At 37.0% G+C, this 21,474-nt stretch overlaps 3 protein-coding genes across 3 annotated transcripts in view; all 3 read left to right on the plus strand.

Annotated features, from left to right (window-relative positions):
- Window positions 1-4,007: 4,007 nt before the first annotated feature.
- cnr2 (cannabinoid receptor 2) lies at window positions 4,008-5,322 on the plus strand (the record flags this gene model as incomplete). Its single annotated transcript, XM_024267987.2, has 1 exon — window positions 4,008-5,322. A coding segment is annotated over one exon (1,101 nt), but the record flags the coding sequence as incomplete, so codon positions are not given.
- Window positions 5,323-7,027: 1,705 nt separating this feature from the next.
- akirin1 (akirin 1) lies at window positions 7,028-14,139 on the plus strand. Its single transcript, XM_024267931.1, has 5 exons — window positions 7,028-7,425; window positions 11,802-11,948; window positions 12,454-12,582; window positions 13,456-13,527; window positions 13,613-14,139. Exons 1-5 carry the CDS (start codon window positions 7,221-7,223, stop codon window positions 13,621-13,623), a joined length of 564 nt encoding a protein of 187 aa, XP_024123699.1. The 5' UTR covers window positions 7,028-7,220; the 3' UTR covers window positions 13,624-14,139.
- Window positions 14,140-14,595: 456 nt separating this feature from the next.
- The window catches only part of rhbdl2 (rhomboid, veinlet-like 2 (Drosophila)), an 11,673-nt gene continuing 4,794 nt past the window's right edge, over window positions 14,596-21,474 (plus strand). Inside the window, exons 1-4 of the mRNA XM_024266901.2 lie at window positions 14,596-15,057; window positions 18,020-18,260; window positions 20,113-20,261; window positions 20,828-20,940. Of these exons, the coding sequence (XP_024122669.1) occupies window positions 18,036-18,260; window positions 20,113-20,261; window positions 20,828-20,940 (487 nt within the window). The 5' untranslated portion in view covers window positions 14,596-15,057; window positions 18,020-18,035. The remainder of the gene's footprint in view (window positions 15,058-18,019; window positions 18,261-20,112; window positions 20,262-20,827; window positions 20,941-21,474) is intronic.

Raw genomic sequence — 21,474 nt, forward strand, 5'->3', positions numbered from 1 at the left:
AATACAAAGTGGACTTTCAATGAAAGCTACACTGTGACACTCATTTTAGCAAATAATATATATATATTTGTTTTGTTTTCCTTGATGCACTTCATCTCCTCCCTCCCACTGGCGTCACATCCTTTTTTCTTATCTCATTCGTTCACTCACACACGCTGCCACCGCTCAGGTCTGGAGGTCTGTGCGATCTCACTGCAGCTGTTCTCCCGCTGGGAACAAAAGTAAATCACATCATTTCAGCCTCAGTCAAGCGGAGCTACGCATTTTACTTTCGGTGAGCTGTTGGGAGTACATTTTCTCCTTTTTTGAGGTAAGTCACAACTGCACTAACAAAAGTAACAATTTGATTTTCCTTTTTGTTTTATTTGCTTCTTCAGCTTGGTGGTACATGTATTGTTTGTTGACATTTAATAGTGTTAAAATGATTCATAAATGCCTCTATATGTAGCTGTAAAACTTCTTTTTTTCTCATTTCTCTTTGGTGTTTGTGGTATTTTGAAATATGGCAAAGTGCAACAGTGTCTCAATAGGGTGGTTGTCACACTATTTCTTTTTATTCTTCTCACGCCGCTTTTGATCTGAAAAAAATCCTCTTTATGTTGAATATTATAAAGTTTAAGTCACAAACTACTCTTCCTGGAAATTTTCTAAACACTTCGACAAGTTAAAACGAATCATTGTAGTTTGGAAGGTTTTAGTATGAGGCAGGAAAAAGGTGTTGTAATGTCCACACTGCATGCAGGGCAAATTGAGAAATTTCTCAAAATTACTTTTTTTAATATCCTTTGCCTACTTGTGGTACTTGTATAGGTGGTGGAGGGAAAGCCAGGTTGGTGCAAGGAGAACTACAGTAGATTTCAAACTGGAAAGTAAAAGTTTATCATCTCAGGTTTGGGGAAAAAAAATCTAGAAACCAAAACAGTTAATGAAAACTAGAAAGTCTTTATTGTTGTTGCTAAAATAAAGCTAAAGAGGAAACAAAAAAGCTCTGACACAGAGGATCTAGAGGCATTACATCTACAGCTGTTCAGCTAAAACTGCTCCACTGAGAACCACAGGAAGGGGTAAAAAAAAAACAAAAAACACAAGAAACCACAGCCAGCCTGCACAGAAACAAACCATTGGATACATCAGTTAACAAATGTTGCAAACCTAGCAATTTTTTTGAACTATTAATTCTAAAAATACATAATAGTTTTTGAGATTATTAGGAAAATCCTATTATTTTCTCCCAAAAGAAGAGCAGTGAGAAAGAGAGCGGTAAATGGCAGCAGTAAAAACAAAAAGAAAACTTGCCAACCAAAAAGCTATCATTGCACACTATCTATTTACAGTAACTTCCTTTGAGGTATTTTTTGTAATGTTCTCTGCAAGACTTAACACTTATAACAGTAAGGTGTACATGGTGTTTTTTGTAACAAAAAATGGCTAAATTTCTATTAAAATTGTTACAACTGTTTGATTTATGTAAAACAAACCTCAAACTGTTAGATTTAGAAATTTATTTTGCATTTAAAATCCTTAAAAGTTTGCATCTTTATTAATGTAAGTCAGTTGTTTGGGATTGAAACTTTGATAAAATTTAAAATAAAATGTGTTCACCTTCAAACATTTATTACAATTAAACGTGAGAGTGGCATCATCAGAGAAATTGAAAGCAGTGTTTTTCAGAGTCATGACGATTGGTCCTATTGTTTCTACAACATTTAAGCATTTTCAAATTCATTCTGGAAGACCATCCCTTATATGCCATCCTCACCTTGTACTTTATGTGTTTGCCCTTTCATCTTAATGACTTCTGCGCTCACTTTAGACTGCTAAAGCTCCTTTTAAGTAATGTGGTCAATATTGACAAAGGTTTAAAAAGAGGAAATAGTTTCCCCCTAAGTAAACAACACTTAAGCTTGATGTGAGTTATGCAATATATTAAAATAAAACAAAGTAAACATATAATGGCATTTAAATAAGTTAGACATGTTTCTAAGGAACTCAGAATTCCCTCTAAAACATCTTAATCCTATAAAACCATTCAAATCAAATGATACAATATCACTTTTACTTTCCTGAGACCCCTATCTCACTTGTATGATCCAAACTTTCCCTTAACTCAGTCCATGTTTCTGCCCTGTAGTTCATTATCATTCCACTAGGGGCAATGGAGAGCCTTCTTTCCTGCTCATTTCAAAATGGCTGCTTCCATGAAATCTCAAAAGTACTTTTGGCAGGAAAAGTTTAGTTAACTTTCAAAACTAAATAGTGAGAAAAACTCACGTAATGTTATTTCTTAAATAAAAGACTTGCTGTAATGAAAACATTCAAGTATTGTTGATAATTAATTCAGTTACACCATGTTAAAAATGTGTAGATCAAATTGGAGACAGTGGGTAAATAAAGCCTTGCTTCCACTGAGCGGTCTGGTAAGGAGTAGTACTGTACGTTTCATCTTATTCTAGTGAGCGTTTCGACTCAGTTAAGCCTCGCCTCCACTGAGCGGTTTGTTTTCACAGCACATGCGTGGTGTAGACCGCTAGCGTGTCATTGTAGTGCAACGACTAGAAAACTAACAACAATGAAGGTCATCCAGCAACTCGTCTCTTTCTTGCTTTACTTTTTGTACATCGTGTATAACATGAATTTAATGTTGTTTGAAAGAATATTGCAGGCGGCTAAGAATAATACTGCTGTAAAGAGGAAAGGGGAAATGCTAGCTTAGCGCTACATCAGTGCTTTCTAATGTTGTCATCACTTTTGTCAATCAACGCGCGGCAGCAGCGACTCCAAACTAACCGTCCCAGTCTATTTTTCTATGGACCTACAAGGGATGGGGGCCCTCAAGAGGTACAGTTTGGAACTGTTAATTTTACAATGGAAACGCTCAAAATACTGGAAGGAACCGGACTGTACCGTACCGGACTGCTCAGTGGAAACAAGGGTTAAGGGGCTTTTTTCCTGAACACTTAAAGCTGTTCTCAGTGGTCTTTTTAGAGATGATTACGCTGGTTTTAGCCAAAATCTGAAAAACTTGTGTTGTTTTCTTGGACATAGTTTCTGCAGGGCGGTCGTAGTTCACTAAAAATTTGCCTATTGATTTGTGACAGGACCACTACCATTTATTAAGCCTTTGCCTAGTTCCCATTATCCTTATATGTTTACATACTCTCCCGCTAGCTTACAGTTTCTCACAACCCCAACCTAACATTGGCGCTGCAACAAAAATGATGAGCAGATCATGCTGTATTCAGAGTACAGTTTTGAGCTAGATGCCAGCTCAGACGTGGAAAACAAAGACATACATGGATCTCGTCGTCTACAAGTGGATGCATCATGGGAGGGAGAATGTGGCTTGTTGTTATAGTTTTATGTCACAATGACAAACTTTTTCCGTCATTGCCTTCTTTTCGTCTGCTCCTAATTCATCACGATTTGAATAAAGTAATTCTTTAATAACTTCATTTATAAAGCACTTTTCATCAACTTGCTGTTGAACACAAGTTGCTGAACAAAAAAACATATAAAACATTAATTAAAACATTAAAAGTTGTAAGACACAATAAACAAAAAAAAACATAATAAAATGAACAAAAAACATGTCCTCTTTCATGAGAGAAATGCCACAAGAACAAGTTAAGAACACTAAAAAGTAATATTTTCATTGGAGTGGCTCTATAAGCTAACAATGTTAATACGGTCTATATCTCATAAAAAATAAATATTGTAAATTTTTTTTGTGGATTCCATCAAAGGGTTTAAAAATAATTTTAATACAAAAAACTCTTAATTCTTTGTTAACACGTTCAAACTCCAATAACATTTTTTTTAGTTACTTAAATAACATTGACATAGTCATATTGGAACATTTTTCCAATAATCATCTTTCCCTGATCTGTCATATAGGCAGCTGAAAAAAATGGACGTCAGTTTTGAATCGTCCAACAAGGAAACCTCAACACCAGCAGGCATGTACCACTGAAACACAATTTTGAGGCTTCATGTTTGGCTAAATATCACTAAGATTTGTGTCTTTCTGTCTCACAGCAAACCAGTCTTGTGAGGGCCTGGAATGCTACATGGTTCTAGAGAAGATAGAGAAGAGAGTCATCGGCTCTATCTGTTTCCTGGCAGGTCCCATCACACTGATGGAAAATGTCCTTGTCCTGGGAGTCATCGCCACTTCAATCAGTTTACGGCGGCGCCCATCTTATATGTTTATTGCCAGCCTTGCTCTGGCAGATGTGTTTGCCAGCTGCTTTTTCACCACAAGCTTCCTGGACTTTCATCTCTTCCATCGCAGCGATCGCCCCAATGCCTACCTGTTTAAGCTGGGCGGAGTCACCATGGCCTTCACCGCCTCGGTTGGCAGCTTACTGCTTACTGCTCTGGACCGCTACCTCTGCATACACCAGGCCTCCAGCTACAAACTGCTGCTGACTCGCCGTAGAGCTCTGCTGAGTCTCCTGGTTCTCTGGTGCTCCACCATCATCATCTCCTTTTTGCCTTTGATGGGCTGGCAGTGCCACACAGGCCTCACCCCACCCTGCTCCCGCTTGTTCCCGTACATCAGCCAGTCTTATTTGGCTTGTTGGACCGGCTTCACACTGATGCTTCTGGCACTTATTTTAGCTGCTTACACTCTCATCTTGTGGAAGGCCCACCGCCACGAATCCTCCATGGCTAGCTTCCAGGGAGCAGCAGGGACAGGTCAGGCCCGCATGAGAATGGACATCAGACTGGCTCGCACCTTCGGCCTGATTCTGCTCATCCTGGTGGTGTGCTGGCTCCCCGCGCTCTCCTTCATGTTGGTTGACGTCTCCACGGTCTTGACCCTTTCCGAACAGAGGGCGTTTGCTTTTTGCAGCACCTTCTGTCTGCTCAATTCTACGGTCAATCCACTCCTTTATGCACTGCGCTGCAGAGACCTAAGACTGGCACTGATGCATTCCCTGCAGAGACTTTGGGAGATTGGAAGGTGTAAGAAGTCTCAAAGGTCTGGAGTCACAGCGAGAGAAGACAACTGTTCTGAATTCTCCGACAATAAGATGCCACAAGTAGAAGCGACAGAGCTCGACTCCATCTCCAAAATAGTAGAAAATCAACCGGATGTGAAATAGTGAAGATAATTATCCATTTTGACATAAAAATGTAATACAAATGATGTATTTATGGACTGGTAAATGTTTTTGAAAAACTTGACAATATTATTACTTGTTTTTATCATCTTTCCTGTACAATGTAAATATTAATGTAAAAAATATCCTAAAATGTGTTTACCATTGCATAAAGGCTCTGTGCTATAGACACATATGGTGCAATAAGTGTCTTCCTGTTTGTGAGTCATTTTTTTAGGTTGATGAAACTAATAGAAATATAAATACATTCAAATAAGCTACTTGCACTTGAAACATTCTCGGTGTAAATATCACAATAATTGCAAACGTCATATATAAATGTCATGTTACTGAAAATTGCCTGATTGCTAAATGTGTTCCAATCACCAAATCATTTTCATTGTAAATTGGTACATTTTGTTTAAATTGGCTTTTATTTTCATAGTTATCAACAAAAGGTAAATTAAGTTTTTGCTTCTGAGAAGAAACAAAAACAAAACATGTTTCTGTTGGATGGTAGAGAACATGACTAAAGTATCCTATTGATCTTTAGTCAAAACCCAGAAGCTTCTCACATCATCTGAAAAGGCAGAAAGAAGCAACATAAAAAGATTTTTCAGCGTCCCATCACAGTATTATTATTTCACACATAAAAAATGTATCCAGTGAGCTGAATTTTGCCTTCACCAAGCACAAAGGAAAATAATCAAACACAGTTATTTTTTAAAAAACATGAATGTGTGTGGGCGACGTATGGGTCAACAAAGCTAGTACAAAAGTCTTTTGCCAGTGACGAGTCACACAATGAATTTAAGCAGTGCACTAACGTGAATGGGGTTCATGTTAGGGAGAGCGCTGTCACTGGGACCAGAACTTTCTTTACAACAGAAACTGCTGGCCTACTGCTGCTCTAGACTTGTGGCTGTGGATAAAATGCTACTGGAAAAGTTTAAAGCAATAAAAAAATAACGTAGCATAACAAAAATAAAGTGCTTTCATAGCAACAAATGATACAAAAGGGGGGATTTATTTTGGTTTACTGTTCGTTGCCTTGTTGAAAAATGAAATGTTGAAGGACACATTATATAAATTTGTGAAAATAAAACTGAAAAAATTGATTTATTTTAGATTTAGTTCACATATAATCCTAAAGTTTTCCATTTTATTCCCCAAAGACAAACAAACGAAAAAATGTATCCAGGCAGATGCTTTCTGGTTCATTTAATTTCTTCACTCTAAATATTTTGTCTATGACTGATTTGATAACCACGTTGAATTTGATTAAATCATTTGTTTTGGTCTAAAACTGATGGAAACTTTCCCTTTTGTCCAAATGATAAAGTTAGCAATATGACACAGTGAAATATGTCATAATTTATATAAATAAAAAATTAACAAAGGGGAAATGTTGAAACCAACTCAAAATGTGAGCCTTTATTTCATAATTCTATATTAACATAATTTTAAATTTGTATAATTTTCATTTTACATTTATTTCACATGATAGGTAATTTCAAATCATTAGTTTAACTGGTTACAATACCAATTTGAATACACTTGAGCAATTATTATACCCCATAACCTTACGCTATGATAACTAGAGTTAAACGTGAAAAATATGTGATTTGTTTTATCCATTTATTTGTAGTTAATTACCTTTAGCAGACGTCGCGTGAACTCCCACTTTGAGTTCAACGAAAGGCTATCAATAACAACTGTGGGGGAGAAGACTAGAAATTTAAACGTAAATTGGACAAAATTTGAAATAGAATGGTTTCAATATTTCCAATTAGCTAAATATCACAATTAAATTTAACTTCTTTTTGGGAGTTTAGGCCTGAAACTTAAAGATATCGTAAGAATAATTGTTTTTTAAATTTGAAGACACCCTATTTGATGTAGTGGTACAGTCCACCATTGTGACGTTTTAAAAATTCAGCAGGCGCTGTCGGCAGTTGGCTCACTCCTGCGAGAAGAAAATCCGTTGTTGTGGAGAGGAAGAAAGGCGAACAAGAATTTTAAGGGACGTAATCGTTTCAAAAACAGGAGCGTCAACCCCAAATATTGCGGGTGTTTGTATTTCCAGCTCGTTCGTGGTCGTGTGCTTTAGCTAACATGGCTTGTGGAGCTACGTTAAAGCGGTCGATGGAGTTTGAGGCCCTCCTCAGCCCTCAGTCTCCTAAGCGGAGAAGGTGCAATCCACTACCGGGGACGCCGAGTACTCCATCCCCGCAAAGATGCAACCTCCGACCCCCAGTCGACAGCCCAACACATTCTGTGTCGCCCCAGCCCATCGGAGGGGAACACAGGCTTACTCCAGGTATGCGTTTGACTCGATTTTTGACGTTTTTTCTGCGTTTTAGGGTGGGTGTTATGGGGGAGGGGGTTTGGGTGGAGTGGATTCGTTAGCTAGCAACTTGAATCATAATGGGGGTTGGAAGCTAATGTTAGCCCCCTTTATCTATCGCCAATACAAGGCTATTTAGTACAATTTACTATGTTTGTTGTTCGTTTTTCCAGTTTGGGTGTATGCAGTGAAATAAAATCATATCTGCAAGGAGCCGTTAACGTTATCTTTAAGTCTGCGTACAACCTGAACCTCGTAGTGTCCGTTTCCTTCAAGCTAATGTTGATTTCTTGAAGTAAATATCCTCTACGTTAAGATAGTTATTTTGTAATCCCTCGTTTACATCTGTGATCGTCGAATAAAGAGGATTCTAATCAAATATGATTTTAGATGATGGCCCTTTATTAACACGTGTGTTTATTCAAAATGTTCATCAGAGATAATGAAACTAACGAGCATGCATATAATTTATGGGTTGTATCTGCTGGTTTTCCAGGAGACAAATGCTATCACAGCAGAGGGCATCATCGCAGGGGAATTGAATTAATTCCCGGGGTGATGCAGCTCCTGTGCTACAGTTTTCTTGGCCTTGAATCTGGGGAATCCACTTTGTTGCACCTTTACCATTTCCCCTTTTTTTCTAATCTTTATGTATTGTTCATGTTCTTCTTGTTCATGTCTTGGCTTGAAATGCAGCTCCACTGCATGTGCTGAATGGGTGTGGACCCCCCCAAGGAAAAAAAACATAATTAGCTGGAGGTCTCCTCTGCAGTCTAATATGTCATTATCATTGAAATCTGGCAGGAGTAAATCCTAATCTTTATGCTGTTTCAATTCAAGGTCATATTCATCCAAGAACTAAAAGTTATCACTCTAGTTAATCGAAAGTCAGATTTGTCTCCCCTTTCGAGATATATATATATATTATTGTGCACACACAATAAAATAGTATTGCATTTGTTAACTTTTGTGAATTTTTTGCCGTCTTTTTTTTTTGTTTATCCACAAGAGCAATAAAAAAAAAATAGAATCACTTTTGGGTGGTGGTGAGGTTTGTAAGACTTGTTATTGACAGCTCATACTTTTTAAAGAGTCTCCTTGTTCACCGAAACTTAGTCATTGATATTAAAACATGATGCATCACTGGACACTACAAGTAACATTTCAAGTTTATATTTGTTTTCGTGTTTTCTTTTAGGTGTTAGTTTGTCACTGTAGGCAGTATATGTTCACAAAATTCACAATTTTCATCATTATTCAGTTTTTTTCTCTTGTATTTAAAACATGTTTTTGTTTACTTATTTATTCGTAAAATTGTTTTTGCTTGATTTAACTTCTGATGTGAATTTTCCAATTTTTTGGCGTTTTTGTAAATGCTTTGTTGTTAACCAACCATATTTAGTTTCCCTCTGATTGAATGGTCAAAATGCACAGTTTTGATAGTTTTTTTTTTTATTAAATCCAGTAGCTGAAATTATATATATTTTTTTCTTTTTTTTTTCATATCTAGAATTTGCCAGAGCTCTTTTGTCTGTTTCTGCCCCTCTTTGTCTTTGAATATGCAAAACAAAGTAAACAGGAGATAATGCTAAGTGAGGTCTGACTTGAACTGGTTGACCTTTTTACATACAGATGACACATCATAGAACAAGCTAATCACTGCTTTGGTTTGAGTAGATTAACCACCAACTTGCACAGATTGTTTTTACAAAACTAGAAAAACTACTCGGGTATGTTGTTTAAACTATCTAAGACCTATTTATCCTTACTCTAGAGTTTTAAGGGAAATAGTTTCCAAAACTACATTTTTTGGACCCCAAAGATAGCAGAAGGGTTAAGGTAAAGAAGTGTGTTGGGCTCATCTTCATTGAAGGTGTTTCAGGCAGGCGTGGCTCTGTAGGACGGCCCGTCTCCTGGTTTCGCTGAGGAAAAGTGGGTTTGCATTTAGTAAAATATCAGTTTTAGGACCCCCCCCCCCATGTCCACTCTGCTCTGTCCTCACAAGTCTAAGCTTTGCTTCACTAAGTGAAAATGGGAGGAATTTAACACTAGCTGTTAGGTGTCATTATAAAAATGAAAGTTTATCTGTTTAACTAGTATTACTACTTTATTAGTCTTGTCTTGTTTTCTAGACATTAAAGAGTTGTAGTTCTGTTCAGATGCTTGTAGCAGGTTATTTGGATAGCTGATGTGTTCAAGTTGATGGTAATAATATTTAAAAGATTAATTTGAGCAGAAAACACCCATCATTAAGTTTGGGGAGAAATAATAGCAACTGGATTTGTTATTTTAAATCCCAATTTAAAGCTTTTTTTTCTTCTGTTTCTTAACCTTGTTTTTTAGTTCCAGCCCTCTCCTTAGTGTTTATGAGGTTTCCAGAGGTCATAACCATTTAAAAGAAGAAGAAAAAGCACAATGGAGCGGCATCTTTGCTCCGTCTCTGGTCGATTCACAGTGACCCCCCTGGGGGCGTAAGTGTCCTGCTCTTGTGTACCCATTTATCGTGTCTTACACTGTTGCAGAATTAAGTAGGGAGGAGGGTGCTCTGATGCAGAGAAGCTAAAAGGCTGTAAGTGTGTTGATATTTATGGTTCATATTTGCTTAGTGCTAGAGCTGCAGTTGTTTCTTCATCTCATTTGTGATGACTGAACATTCTGGATGATTGGATCAGAGTCTGGAGATGTGAACCTGAGTTTGCTTTTGAGGAAAAAAAACTCAAGACTGAAAAATAAAAATAAAGCTACACTTGAAACTCTGTTCAATGCATGTCGGTAACCTAAAAAAAACAACTTAATAGCAGAACATGGCGACAACTTTCTGCAGCATCACTTAAATGTTGAATCCTTTAATCATATTTCTTTCGAGCTGCCTTTCACATTCTTTCTGATGACATTTTGCAGATGAAACAAGGCTTTAGAGAACAGAGGATGTCAAAGAGAAGCACAGTACTCTTAAAGGTGTTTCTGATTGATTGTTCGGCTTAGTTCTGTCCAAGCTTTTGTTGCCGTCCACTCGCCTGCTGATGATGTAGTAGTAGCTGGAGGAGCTGGTGAGACGATCCAGCATCATTTGGTGTTTCAGTCAGATAGATGCAGCAGTACCCATATCCCTCTAGTGTTGCTTTGTCACTGTTTTGAAATGGATGTTTATTCCTGGTGGATGAACCAGTGTATTACAGGAAGTGCTCTGTCTATTTAAAGCCACTGTTCTTCATATGGTATTTTCAGCACGCATGGAGGACAAATGTACATAGAAATGTCAAATATTCATACAAGTCAACTGAAATTTGTACCTCTGTAAACCCCACAGAGGACTTTTAGTGCCACTCTTAAAATCAAGAGCATCAACCTGAAGAAAAAGGCTTTACCATCTCATGGTGTGATGTGACCTGCTTTGCTGTGTTAAGCAGGCTTTCAGTATTAAGCATGTTAGTGACTGAAATAAACACATTCAATACGTTTGTCATTTTGTTTAACCGACAACAACTAGCAGATGCAAACCAGTTTTTGGAGATTAAATTTGTGTATTAGTGGAGTTTGGATTTTTTCAAAACCGGCTTTTAAACTAAGTTCAGAATGAAACCAATACTGATCAGTTTTATTAATAAACAATGTCAGATTTAGTTTAGTGGTGATAAAAAGCTTTGTCTTCTAACAATATATAATGTATTGCTAATATTTGATATATTTTCTGATTCAAGTTGGCTTATCAAAACGACCTGCTGATGGCAGCATGACGGCTCACCCTTTCCCCACCCGAGATAAATGAGGCACTGTACCCCCCCACCCTGTGCTTGAGTGTCTGTATCATTTGTTCGTGTTGTTTACATAAGTTATTACGTTTCATTTATGCCTGGTAAGGAAAATGAAAAATTTGAAAGAAGTGAAAGTGACTAAATCACATGAGCTTCATGCTTAGTTGTGCATTTTTTTTTCTTGGTTAAGCTAGCTTCTACCTTGACTATTACTGCTTGCATTTAGGTTTTTTTGTTTTGAATGAGAAGGATGAGAAGGACGACGCTTTGCAAAAAGCTGACATGTTAATTTATGTACAAATGCTGTTCAGTCCGGATAATATCCAGCATTAAGAGTTTGGGTTGCACCAAAAAGAAGAGGGCATTCACCATTTATTACAACACAAAAAGCTAGGACCCCCTTATCAAAGCTTATCACCATTTGATTTTTAGGTTGCCTTTTTAATTGGATTGGTTTTTTCAACCTTAACGGTTCTGCATTTGTAGGTTTGGTCTTTTGTCTCCATCACACAGACGTTCACAGATAACTTCTGTTAGTATAAACATGCAGTAGCAGATATTCTAATGTCTCCCTGTTTGTTCCGCCTCCTGCAGAGCAAATCTTCCAGAACCTCCGTCAGGAGTACAGTCGGATCCAGAGGCGGCGGCAGCTGGAAGGAGCCTTCAACCAGGCCGAGGCCTGCAGCTCCAGCGACGCCCCCAGTCCCAGCTCCTCCCTCGCCGCTCCCAGCTCCCCACCAGGTCAGATTATCCAACACCTCTCCTAACAAATATAGGGAAATATGTTTATTTTTAGATCATTAGTTTCCATCTTCAAGGTTAAATTCAGCAAAATCTATATTACTAAAGTGTTTTAAATGTATCTAAAATCAAGACTATAATTCATTGAATGGGTTTATTGTTAAAGTCTCATTGTATGATTTAGGACATCAACATTCTTTATTTTGTGTTTGGAGTATCTTTAATTCGTTATTAGTTTTGCACATTTTTGTAATTTAATCTCCACATTCTGCACAAAACAGACATTAGATTAAAATCTTTCACCATCAAATTAAAGTAAAATCTTGCATTTCTAATCTGCTGAGCCTTCATATTTACTTTATCCACAACTGTGTCTTTAAACATTTCATTTTCTTGGCTAATGGAAAACCATAAAGGTCCTCTAAAACTCCTTTAGTTCACATCTAAACTTAAAAAACATCTTCAATCACCGTAACATTGCATTTCTGCATGTCTGTTGTTGCAGGTGCCTCAAGGAAGGACCAGCCCTCGTTCACACTGAGGCAGGTTAGCCTCTTGTGCGAGCGCCTCCTCAAAGACCACGAGGAGAAGATCCGGGAGGAGTACGAACAAATCCTTAACACAAAACTTGCAGGTGAACAACAAAGACTCATGTGTATGAAAACATCTAGGACTCCATGAATACGAACCTCTGATTTATTCAAAGAAAATCTTTAATGATGACCGTCCTATTAAAGACATTTTTATTGCATTTAAAGAGTGCTGATGGTTCTCATATTTCACGAGGAAAAGTTTCACAAATGTAGCTGTACATATGATTATAATTGTCTATTTGGAATGTGTTTATGAGGAAAAATGTTGAGAAATGTGTAAATGCAGAAATTCATCTTTTAAGGTAGTTCTAGCCTGACTTGAGCCATGTCTGTCCCCCACACTGTTTTGATTATTACATAGTAAATGCATAATTAAATAACAATTATATTTAAATAAAAAATCAGATCAATTCTGGTTCAAATTAAATGCCAGGGGTTCATTTGTAACCACTCACTGCCAGATTGTTTTCTAGGAAAATTAGTTTTACCATGTAGACTTTTACTAATGTAGCTAAATAAAGAAGATTAATTTAGTAAAAAAAAAAAAATCCCTATAGCTGCATGTACTCATTCATAATGTTTTAATCTGATCAAAGATCTGATTAGAATTGAACTGTGTACATGTCTCTGAAAAAAATGTTTTTTTGTGGAATTTTGTTCCAAATGAGTGATCAGGTCAGAGTTTTCCGAATGGCGTGTTTACATAAAGCATTGTTATTCTGATCTGGTTTTTATTCCGATTACTTGTGTCCATGTAAACACAGCTACTGTTTAAAATATGCTGAGAAAAAAGAATCAAACCATAAACAGGAAAATACTTCTTTTAATCAGAATGAATATTAAATATCACCTCACAAATGCCAATAAATGTTTTCTACTTGAGTTGCAGAATAAAATGTCTTTTTTTTTTCTAGAACAATATGAATCTTTTGTGAAATTCACACAAGACCAGATAATGCGAAGATACGGAGCTCGGCCTGCGAGTTGTGAGTACTGTGGTTTCCCTTCAGGTATTTTCCTGTTGCTCTTCAGTCGGACTGTAATATTAATCCGTCCTCTTATTCATTCCAGATGTCTCCTGAGCTCACAACAACGTGATCCCAGCTTCCTCTCCAAGATGGGTACTCTTCTACTGCCTCCTCCTCCACAGTTGATTTACATTTTATTCCCCTAATGCATCTCTCCTCCCTTTTTTGTTTGGGTGCCATGGTTTTATCTACTTTTATCAATTTTTTTCCCTTTTTTTTCAAAACTATTGCTGCTGGCCAAAATCAGAAGAATCTTAAAATGATCAATGAACTCCACTTTCTTTATTTTTCTTTTTTTGCTGTCAATATGCTCATTCCAGCTCTACTGAAGAAAATCTGATGTTTTAAAGTTTCTGCTGGCGCTGTAGACAACGCTTTTTTCTTTTTACTTTTTTTTTTTTTTTTGCTTGTGATCATCCTAATATAAACCTCCAACAGCTCTATTTAATGGAGCTTGTGCTTTTCACTTTGTACCATGCCCCCCCCACCCTCTTCCTCACAGCTCTTAACCTGAGAATGTGGATTTTTCTCCCTTTTGAAGAAAAATAAATAAAACTTCTGTGACTAAAACTTGTTTTTCAGAAACTTATTTATTTTCTACTTTACATAAAAGATGAGCTGTTAAAGGAAGCAATTATTACAGGGAGGTACATATTTGAGTTCAGTATTTTGTACATGCATTATTTTTCTGAAAACATTCCCCATTATTGTGTTGTTCCTTTCTTCTGAAATAGTGTCACATTTCTAGAGAACATTCATGCAAATTCATGTTTTTACCATTTCCTTAAATATAAAAATAAATTAAACATGATTTCTACTGATATTGTGATAAAATAGAAACTATCTACTAAATTCCTAACACAAATGATCTTTTTGTTTCAATATTTCTATTCTTTGGATCAGAGGCTGACATCTTGTAGCCTCTGCTGCCACCTTGTGGTCCTTCCCTGTAACTGCAACTCATTTTAACGCAGTTTGATCGACTGGACAAAATCTGAATATTTGTCATAAACACGTGACTATTTTGTTTACTCGTAATTATAGATTAATTTATTTTAAAAGGAGGGGCCTGTAGAGTTCTGCTACTACGTGAACAGGTAGAGCCCTGCGTGTGACGTCATGGCCCACAGGTGTGGTAATTTGAATCAGGTAGATATCGCAGCATTTGCAAGCGAGCTGAAAAGAGGTGGAGACCCCTCGCGCTTCACAAACAGGAAGTAGATGCTGGTGGTTTGTTTACGCCAAAAAAGGAAGGAAGGAAGGAAGGAGGTCTTTATCTGGAAAGACTAATCAAAGCGTCAGACATATCGAGGCTTGGTGTGACCGGTTGAAGCTTCTCCGCTCATCCTCCGAGAAGCACGAGACATTTCAGAGAATAATGTGCTTTGTGTTTGTGACCTTTTGTTGTACTTAAGTCGCGCGTAAATAGTTTGGATCCGTGAGAAGAAAACATCTGTTTGTGCTGTGGATTCATCAGTGAAGATTCTGGTAGGTGAATCGCATTTATTTATTTGAGAGGAGAAGTTTGAAAAACTAGATATGAAGTTACACCGACAGGACAGACCACCACCAAATCCTAGAAAGGGGGAAGCGCGTCCGCGTCTGCGCGCGATCATCCCTCTGGCAAAACTGCCGCGTCCAGTTGAGACATGAAGACAGAAAAGTGTTTGTCACCACAAGTACATTAGATGCAGGTTTATCCCAGTCTAAGAAGCATTAAAATTGTAATTTTAAACATATTTTACTCAGAAAATGGTAAATTAAAAAAAAAAGTTGCATAAAACTATTACTGAAATTGTGTTTTTGGTGAACTCTTTTTTTTCCATGCATATAATTAAAATATCTTTAAAGCTATATGATATAAAGTTGCTGTTAAAGTTATTCCAATCGTCTTGTTTGGACCGCAACCTTCAAAATAAAAGCCATTGGGTTCAGTTTCCTAATGGCCAAAACCCACAAAGAAAAAAATGACTTCATTTATGTTATTTGACTTATCCTTCTAATACTTACAATAATTGAATTCAATATAATTTTTACTTATTTTACTTTTGCAGCAGGATCACATACAAGTTCCTTTCAAAATAAAACACACCCTGTGTCAAACAAGATCCTCCTGCTGCAGAACATATGACTGTTTTTCTGATACTGGTTCTCTGTTTACTATCAGATATAAACAGGACAATTTTGGTGTAAAATCAGTTTTATTCTAGTTAAATTTGTACATTTAAATACATTTTTATATTAAGAACAGCTACTGTCGTGCAGCAGAATGTTAGTATATATAATAATACAATAATAATAAAAATAATTGTAATAATAATACAATAATAGTATAATAATAAATCACGCTGACATTTCGCTCAGTTAAACATGTTCAAGATCTAAGCATAAATGACAAAACCGAAGTAAAGGAAATGAAACAGAACTACAAACCCATCATTTATTCTAATTTGTAGTATTTTCTGTAAAACCACAGAGATAAAAGAATGTATGTGTATGAATGTAGAATTGAAGGTTTACTTTAAACTTTTACAAAAGCTTCAGTAACTGTAGTTTTTGCTGTTAGAACTGTGTGTTTAAAGCGTCACCCCACAGGAATTTTGAGGTGTCTTTTTTGTTTTTAAAATAACCCCTGGAGTGCTGGGAGGCCCACACGAAACACGATCTGTACAACTTTTATTCTTTCTTCTTTAAAGAGTGAATATTTTCAAAGGGGAGAACAAATTGACTTAAATTCTGTAAATAAAGCAATGCTGAGGAGCTGAATAAGGAGTAGAACTTAACATTTGAAGTTAGTATTTGGCTTTGGTTTTTCTTTTGGTTCTGTGTATTTTTGTCAGAGTGGGACTCCTGTGTGTTTTGTGAATCTTTGTTTGTCTTCTGTGTCAATTTATATGATCGCTATTTTATTGTATTTATTTCTGGGTTTTTTTCCCTTCTTTGTTCTTAGCAGTCTTGCACTGCTGAGTTTTGTTATTTTAGTTTGGGGTTGGACCTTGGTAGTCTTAGTTTGCAGGCTTTGTTTATTTGTTTTCTTTAGGTAGATTTTGATTGGGCAGCATTAGTAGGGAGCTGTTGACCCCGACAGTCTCCCTCACTTATTTTATCTTTGGCCAAGGAGCCACCATGGAGAGATAAAAGAGACACATGTGGATCTGGAGCCGCAGGTTGAAGACCTCTGGTCTAGTGTCTTAAAATGTCTGCAGTCAAACAAGATGCTTTACATTAAAAGCTATATATATATATATATATATATATATATATATATATATATAAACAATAGGTTAAATTGGATTATTACAGCCAGTTTACAATTTATTCATTTTTTTTAATTACAACTTAAAACCTCGTAAATTTATGAGAAAAAAGTTGTAACTGTTAAATTACGACAAATATATTTATAAGATTTAAACTCGTAAATTTACAAGGAAAAAAATTTGTAATATCACTTTTTTGGTAGCATACTTTGTGGTATAAAATAATTTAAGGTTTAAAAAAAAAGTATAAATAAGTGACATGAAAGCAAAAGCAGGAATCCTTCATTTAAAAAATATATACTCACTAAGATGTTTTATTTTGCTACTGATAAACTTTCTTCATAAAATTATTTTCTTGCCAGACAGAAAATTTAGTTTTTTTTTTAAACATGGATTTTTTACTTTTTAAAAATTTTCTTAAGTTTTTGTGGTGAACAAAATACTGCAAAGTATTTCTCAGAGGTGATTTGGTATAGTAATGGCTACTGAAATTATTCTGTACTTTTGTTAAAGCGGAAGAGCAAGTGGAGAAATGGTCATCTTGAGAGAGTTTATGTAAGAAAATTTAAATAAATAACGGTCATCTGTCTAAAACAAAATACTAACAGACCAATCAGATAACCTGAAGCTTGTGAGTCACAGTAAAACCAAAACCAAAAATTATTTATAGTAAAAATCGTTTCAAATGACTAATGAAAACCTGATGGACAGCTTTGAGAAAAAAACAGGAGTAATTATCTTCACAAGAAGCCTAAAAATGAAACTAAAGTGTCAGCGTCTATAAAGACTGAAAGCAGAAGTAACTTTCCCACTCTATTTAGCCTATGATTTTTAAAGTCATACATATATGACTTTTTTGCTTAATTTACCAGATACTACTTTTTTCTCCTAAATTTACAAGATTTAAAATTGTAATAAAAAAAAATTGTTTGTGAACTGGCCCTAATACTTCGTTGTTGAAACGTTTTCTCAAACTAAGATTATGTTGCTATTAAAAAAAACAAAAAAACTTTCTTGATAAGACTATTTTTTTTTTCAAAACAGAAAATATAAAGCATTTTTTTCTTGAAATATTTTTTTTTTTACTTTCTCAATTTTTGCAGTAGAATGAATACTAGTAAGTAGTATTGAAACAAAAGTTTAGGTCGGTTGATGTGAGTCCTGCTTCTCTCCTGACTGTGTCTGTCCTGCAGGACTTCTAAAGCAGCGATGGCGGCCATCAACATGGAGCATCTGAACCCCCTCAACAAGGACCAGAGTAATGCGCCGGTCAATGGAGACGAGGAGGAGGAGGAGCCAAAGACGGGCTGTTTGGCAAAGCTTCACCAGTCGCTTCCTCATTACATGCTTCCAAAAGAGCTGCACAGCAAGTATCTGAAGAAGGCCAACTGCTTGCCGCCCCCCATCTTCATCATCCTCATCAGTATTGCAGAGGTAGCTCTGCGTTATACTCCCACACTGTAGGACCTCTGGGACAACCCATATGGATCCTCTGACCTGATTCTAAATCTGGCAGCCTACATTGGGATTGCTTGTGATAATTACTTCATGGATTTATTGCGATTGTGTTTAGTAGAACCAACAGAAATAGAAATGTATAAGTCTGAACGGCGTATCAATGGGAGAGAGAAAAATGTTGGGTCTCGCAGCTGAACAGACCTGAATGTCCAGAAACAAAGGAATGATGGGATGTGGAGGAACAGTGTGTGCCAAAGTTCCTGCCCGAAACTTGGAGGCGAATTTCTGTTGCTCTGCAGAAACTATGTCCTAGAAATCGGTAGTTTTTCTTTTTCCTAAATGGCATAATGATAACTAAAAGACCACCGGGAATGATTTTAAAAATGGACCAAAAGATGATCAGAGTGGGACTGTAAATGTCTTATCTATACAATGAGGCAAAAAAGTATTCAGCCAGTCACCAATAGGGAAAGTTCTCCCACTTAAAAAGATGAGAGAGGTCTGTAATTTTTATCAGACAAAACAAGATATAAGAATCAAGACAATGACAGCAGTACACTATTCTCTGTAAGTCTTCACAAGGTTTCCACAAACTGTTGCTGGTATTTTGGTCCATTCCTCCATCCAGATCTCCTCTAGAGCAATGATGTTTTGGGGCTGTCACTGTACAACACAGACTTTCAACTCCCTCCAAGGATTTTCTATGGGGTTGAGATCTGGAGACCGGCTAGGTCACTCCGTGACCTTAAAATGCTTCTTCTGAAGCCACTCCTTCATTACCAGCAGTGTGTTTGGGATCATTGTCCGGCTGAAAGACCCAGCCACGGTTTATCTTCAATGCTGATGGAAGGAGGTTTTCTCTCTAAATCTGACGATCCATTTATTCTTTCCTTTTCCCGGATCAGTCGTCCTGGTTCCTTTGCTGAAAAACAGCCCCAAACCATGATGTTTTCACCCCCATGCTTTACAGTAGGTATGATGTTCTTTGGATGCAACTCAGCATTCTTTCTCCTCCAAACAGTAAAGTTCTTACCAAAAAGTTCTATTTTAGGACAATCTCACAACCCTCTTCTGGATTATCAAATGCTCTAGCAAACTTTAGACAGACCTGCACATGTACTGACTTTATCAGGGGGAGACGTCTGTCACTGCAGGGTTTGTAGTGTGTTACTGATGGTAACATTTACTTTGGTCCCAGCTCTCTCCAGGTCATTCACTAGATCCCCCGTGTGGTTCTAGGATTTTTGGTAACCGTTCTGGTGATCATTTTGACCCCACAGGGTGAGATCTTGCGGGAAGCCCCAGATAGAAGGGGGTTACCAGTGGTTTTCTTCCATTTCCTAATAATTGCTCCCACAGTTGGTTTCTTCACACCAAGCTGTTTATTGCAGATTCAGTCTTCCCAGCCTGGTGCAGGTCAACAATTGTGTTTCTAGTGTCCTTTGACAGCTCTTTGGTTTTGGCCATTGTGGAGTTTGGAGTGTGACTTCAAACGGGTGCCATTAATAGAGGTAATGGAAGCAACAGAAGAAGTTAAAGGTCTGTGAGAGACAGGAATCTTGCTTGTTTGTAGGTGGCCAAATATTTATTTTCCACCATAATTTGCAATATATATATATATATATAATCCGACAGTGTGATTTTCTGTATTGTTTTTCCTCATTTTGTCATTTATAGTTGAGGTACGTGTATGAAAGTTACAGGCCTTTCTCTTCTTTTTAAGTGGGAGAACTTGTACACTTGGTGGATGACGTTCATAACAACTGTGCTTTTTCTATCATTTTGGTTGACTGTACTTTGCCCCCTCTGTTTTTTTAAATCTTCTTAGCTGGGAGTGTTTATCTACTACGCTGTTTGGAAACCTCAGAAGCAGTGGATCACTCTGGATCAAGGAATCTGGGACAGCCCTCTGACATACCGACCGGATCAAAGACAGGAAGCGTGGCGTTTTTTGTCCTACATGTTTGTCCACGCTGGGTAAGACCGTGCTGACTGTTTAACTCTTCAGCTGCATGATGAGAACTCCAGAGAAGGAAAAGGGCTGGGACTGCAGCTCTGAAGCACAGCTCTGTGTGCTGCTTCTATTCATGTCTGTGGGTTTTCTGTGCTGATTCAACTCTGTGGTTGCTGTGGGTTGAGCCCACTTTAAAGATTAGGTTCATCACCTGTGTTTAACTAGAACAACAACAAACAAAAAGTTAAATCACAACTACAATTGCTTGATTAAAAAAACATCACAGACATTAATACATACATGATAAATTCAATTATCTAGTTGTAGGATTAAGTTTAAATTGTTTATTTATTTAAAAAGTCAATACTTGCATTTAAAGTGATAGCCCTTTCCTCAAAAAAAAAAATAAAAAAATAAAAAACACACTGTGGGACTCCAATTCAGCTTCAAATGCCCTTACAGTTACAGCAATAGGGAGGAGCTACAGGGTAGGGAAGCAAATTCTGATATTGCCTTAGAGTAAATGTAAAGGAATGTGTTGTTTGTGTACATAAGTACTTTTCAGTTCTCTGTTCTTCTCTCCCTCCAGTGTGGAGCATATTTTGGGGAACCTGTTGATGCAGCTGTTGGTGGGCATTCCATTGGAAATGGTGCACAAAGGGTTTGAGGTGGGAATGGTTTACACGGCCGGCGTTATTGCAGGTGAGCGGTAATTCGCTGCTTTTTAATCTATGCCGCCACTCAGTTTTTCAGCTCCGTTTATATGAAACATAACTGGATTAAAAAATGTTTGGCTGCTTGTGTCTTTGCTCCTTTCTCTCCATGTTCTTCTTAAAGACCCAATCCAATGGAAAATGTGTTTTTGGTGTTTTTAACATGTTCTTGTGACATATATTAACCTCATACTCTCTTATGGGGTTCAGGTGACCCCACCCTTACATTAATGTGGGATCGTCCCATGACAAAAGTGGTCAGGATTTCATGTCTGCCACAGACACCAGTGAAGATAAAAAAAAAAAAATAAAATCTTGGAGACAAAAGTTATAGCAATATCATAAAACAACCAGGACTAAGTAACAAACTAGAAATGGGGCCTGTCTACACACACACTCTATAGTTACACACACACTTGTTGGCCAAAATAGTCTCCACATTTAAACTAGACAATGTATTCAATTCAACTGTAACAGCAGCTCACACGCTCCATCATACAAACCCATTCAGATAAAGACTTTC

The sequence above is a fragment of the Oryzias melastigma genome, linkage group LG16, assembly GCF_002922805.2.
Source record: "Oryzias melastigma strain HK-1 linkage group LG16, ASM292280v2, whole genome shotgun sequence".
Taxonomy (NCBI): domain Eukaryota; kingdom Metazoa; phylum Chordata; class Actinopteri; order Beloniformes; family Adrianichthyidae; genus Oryzias; species Oryzias melastigma.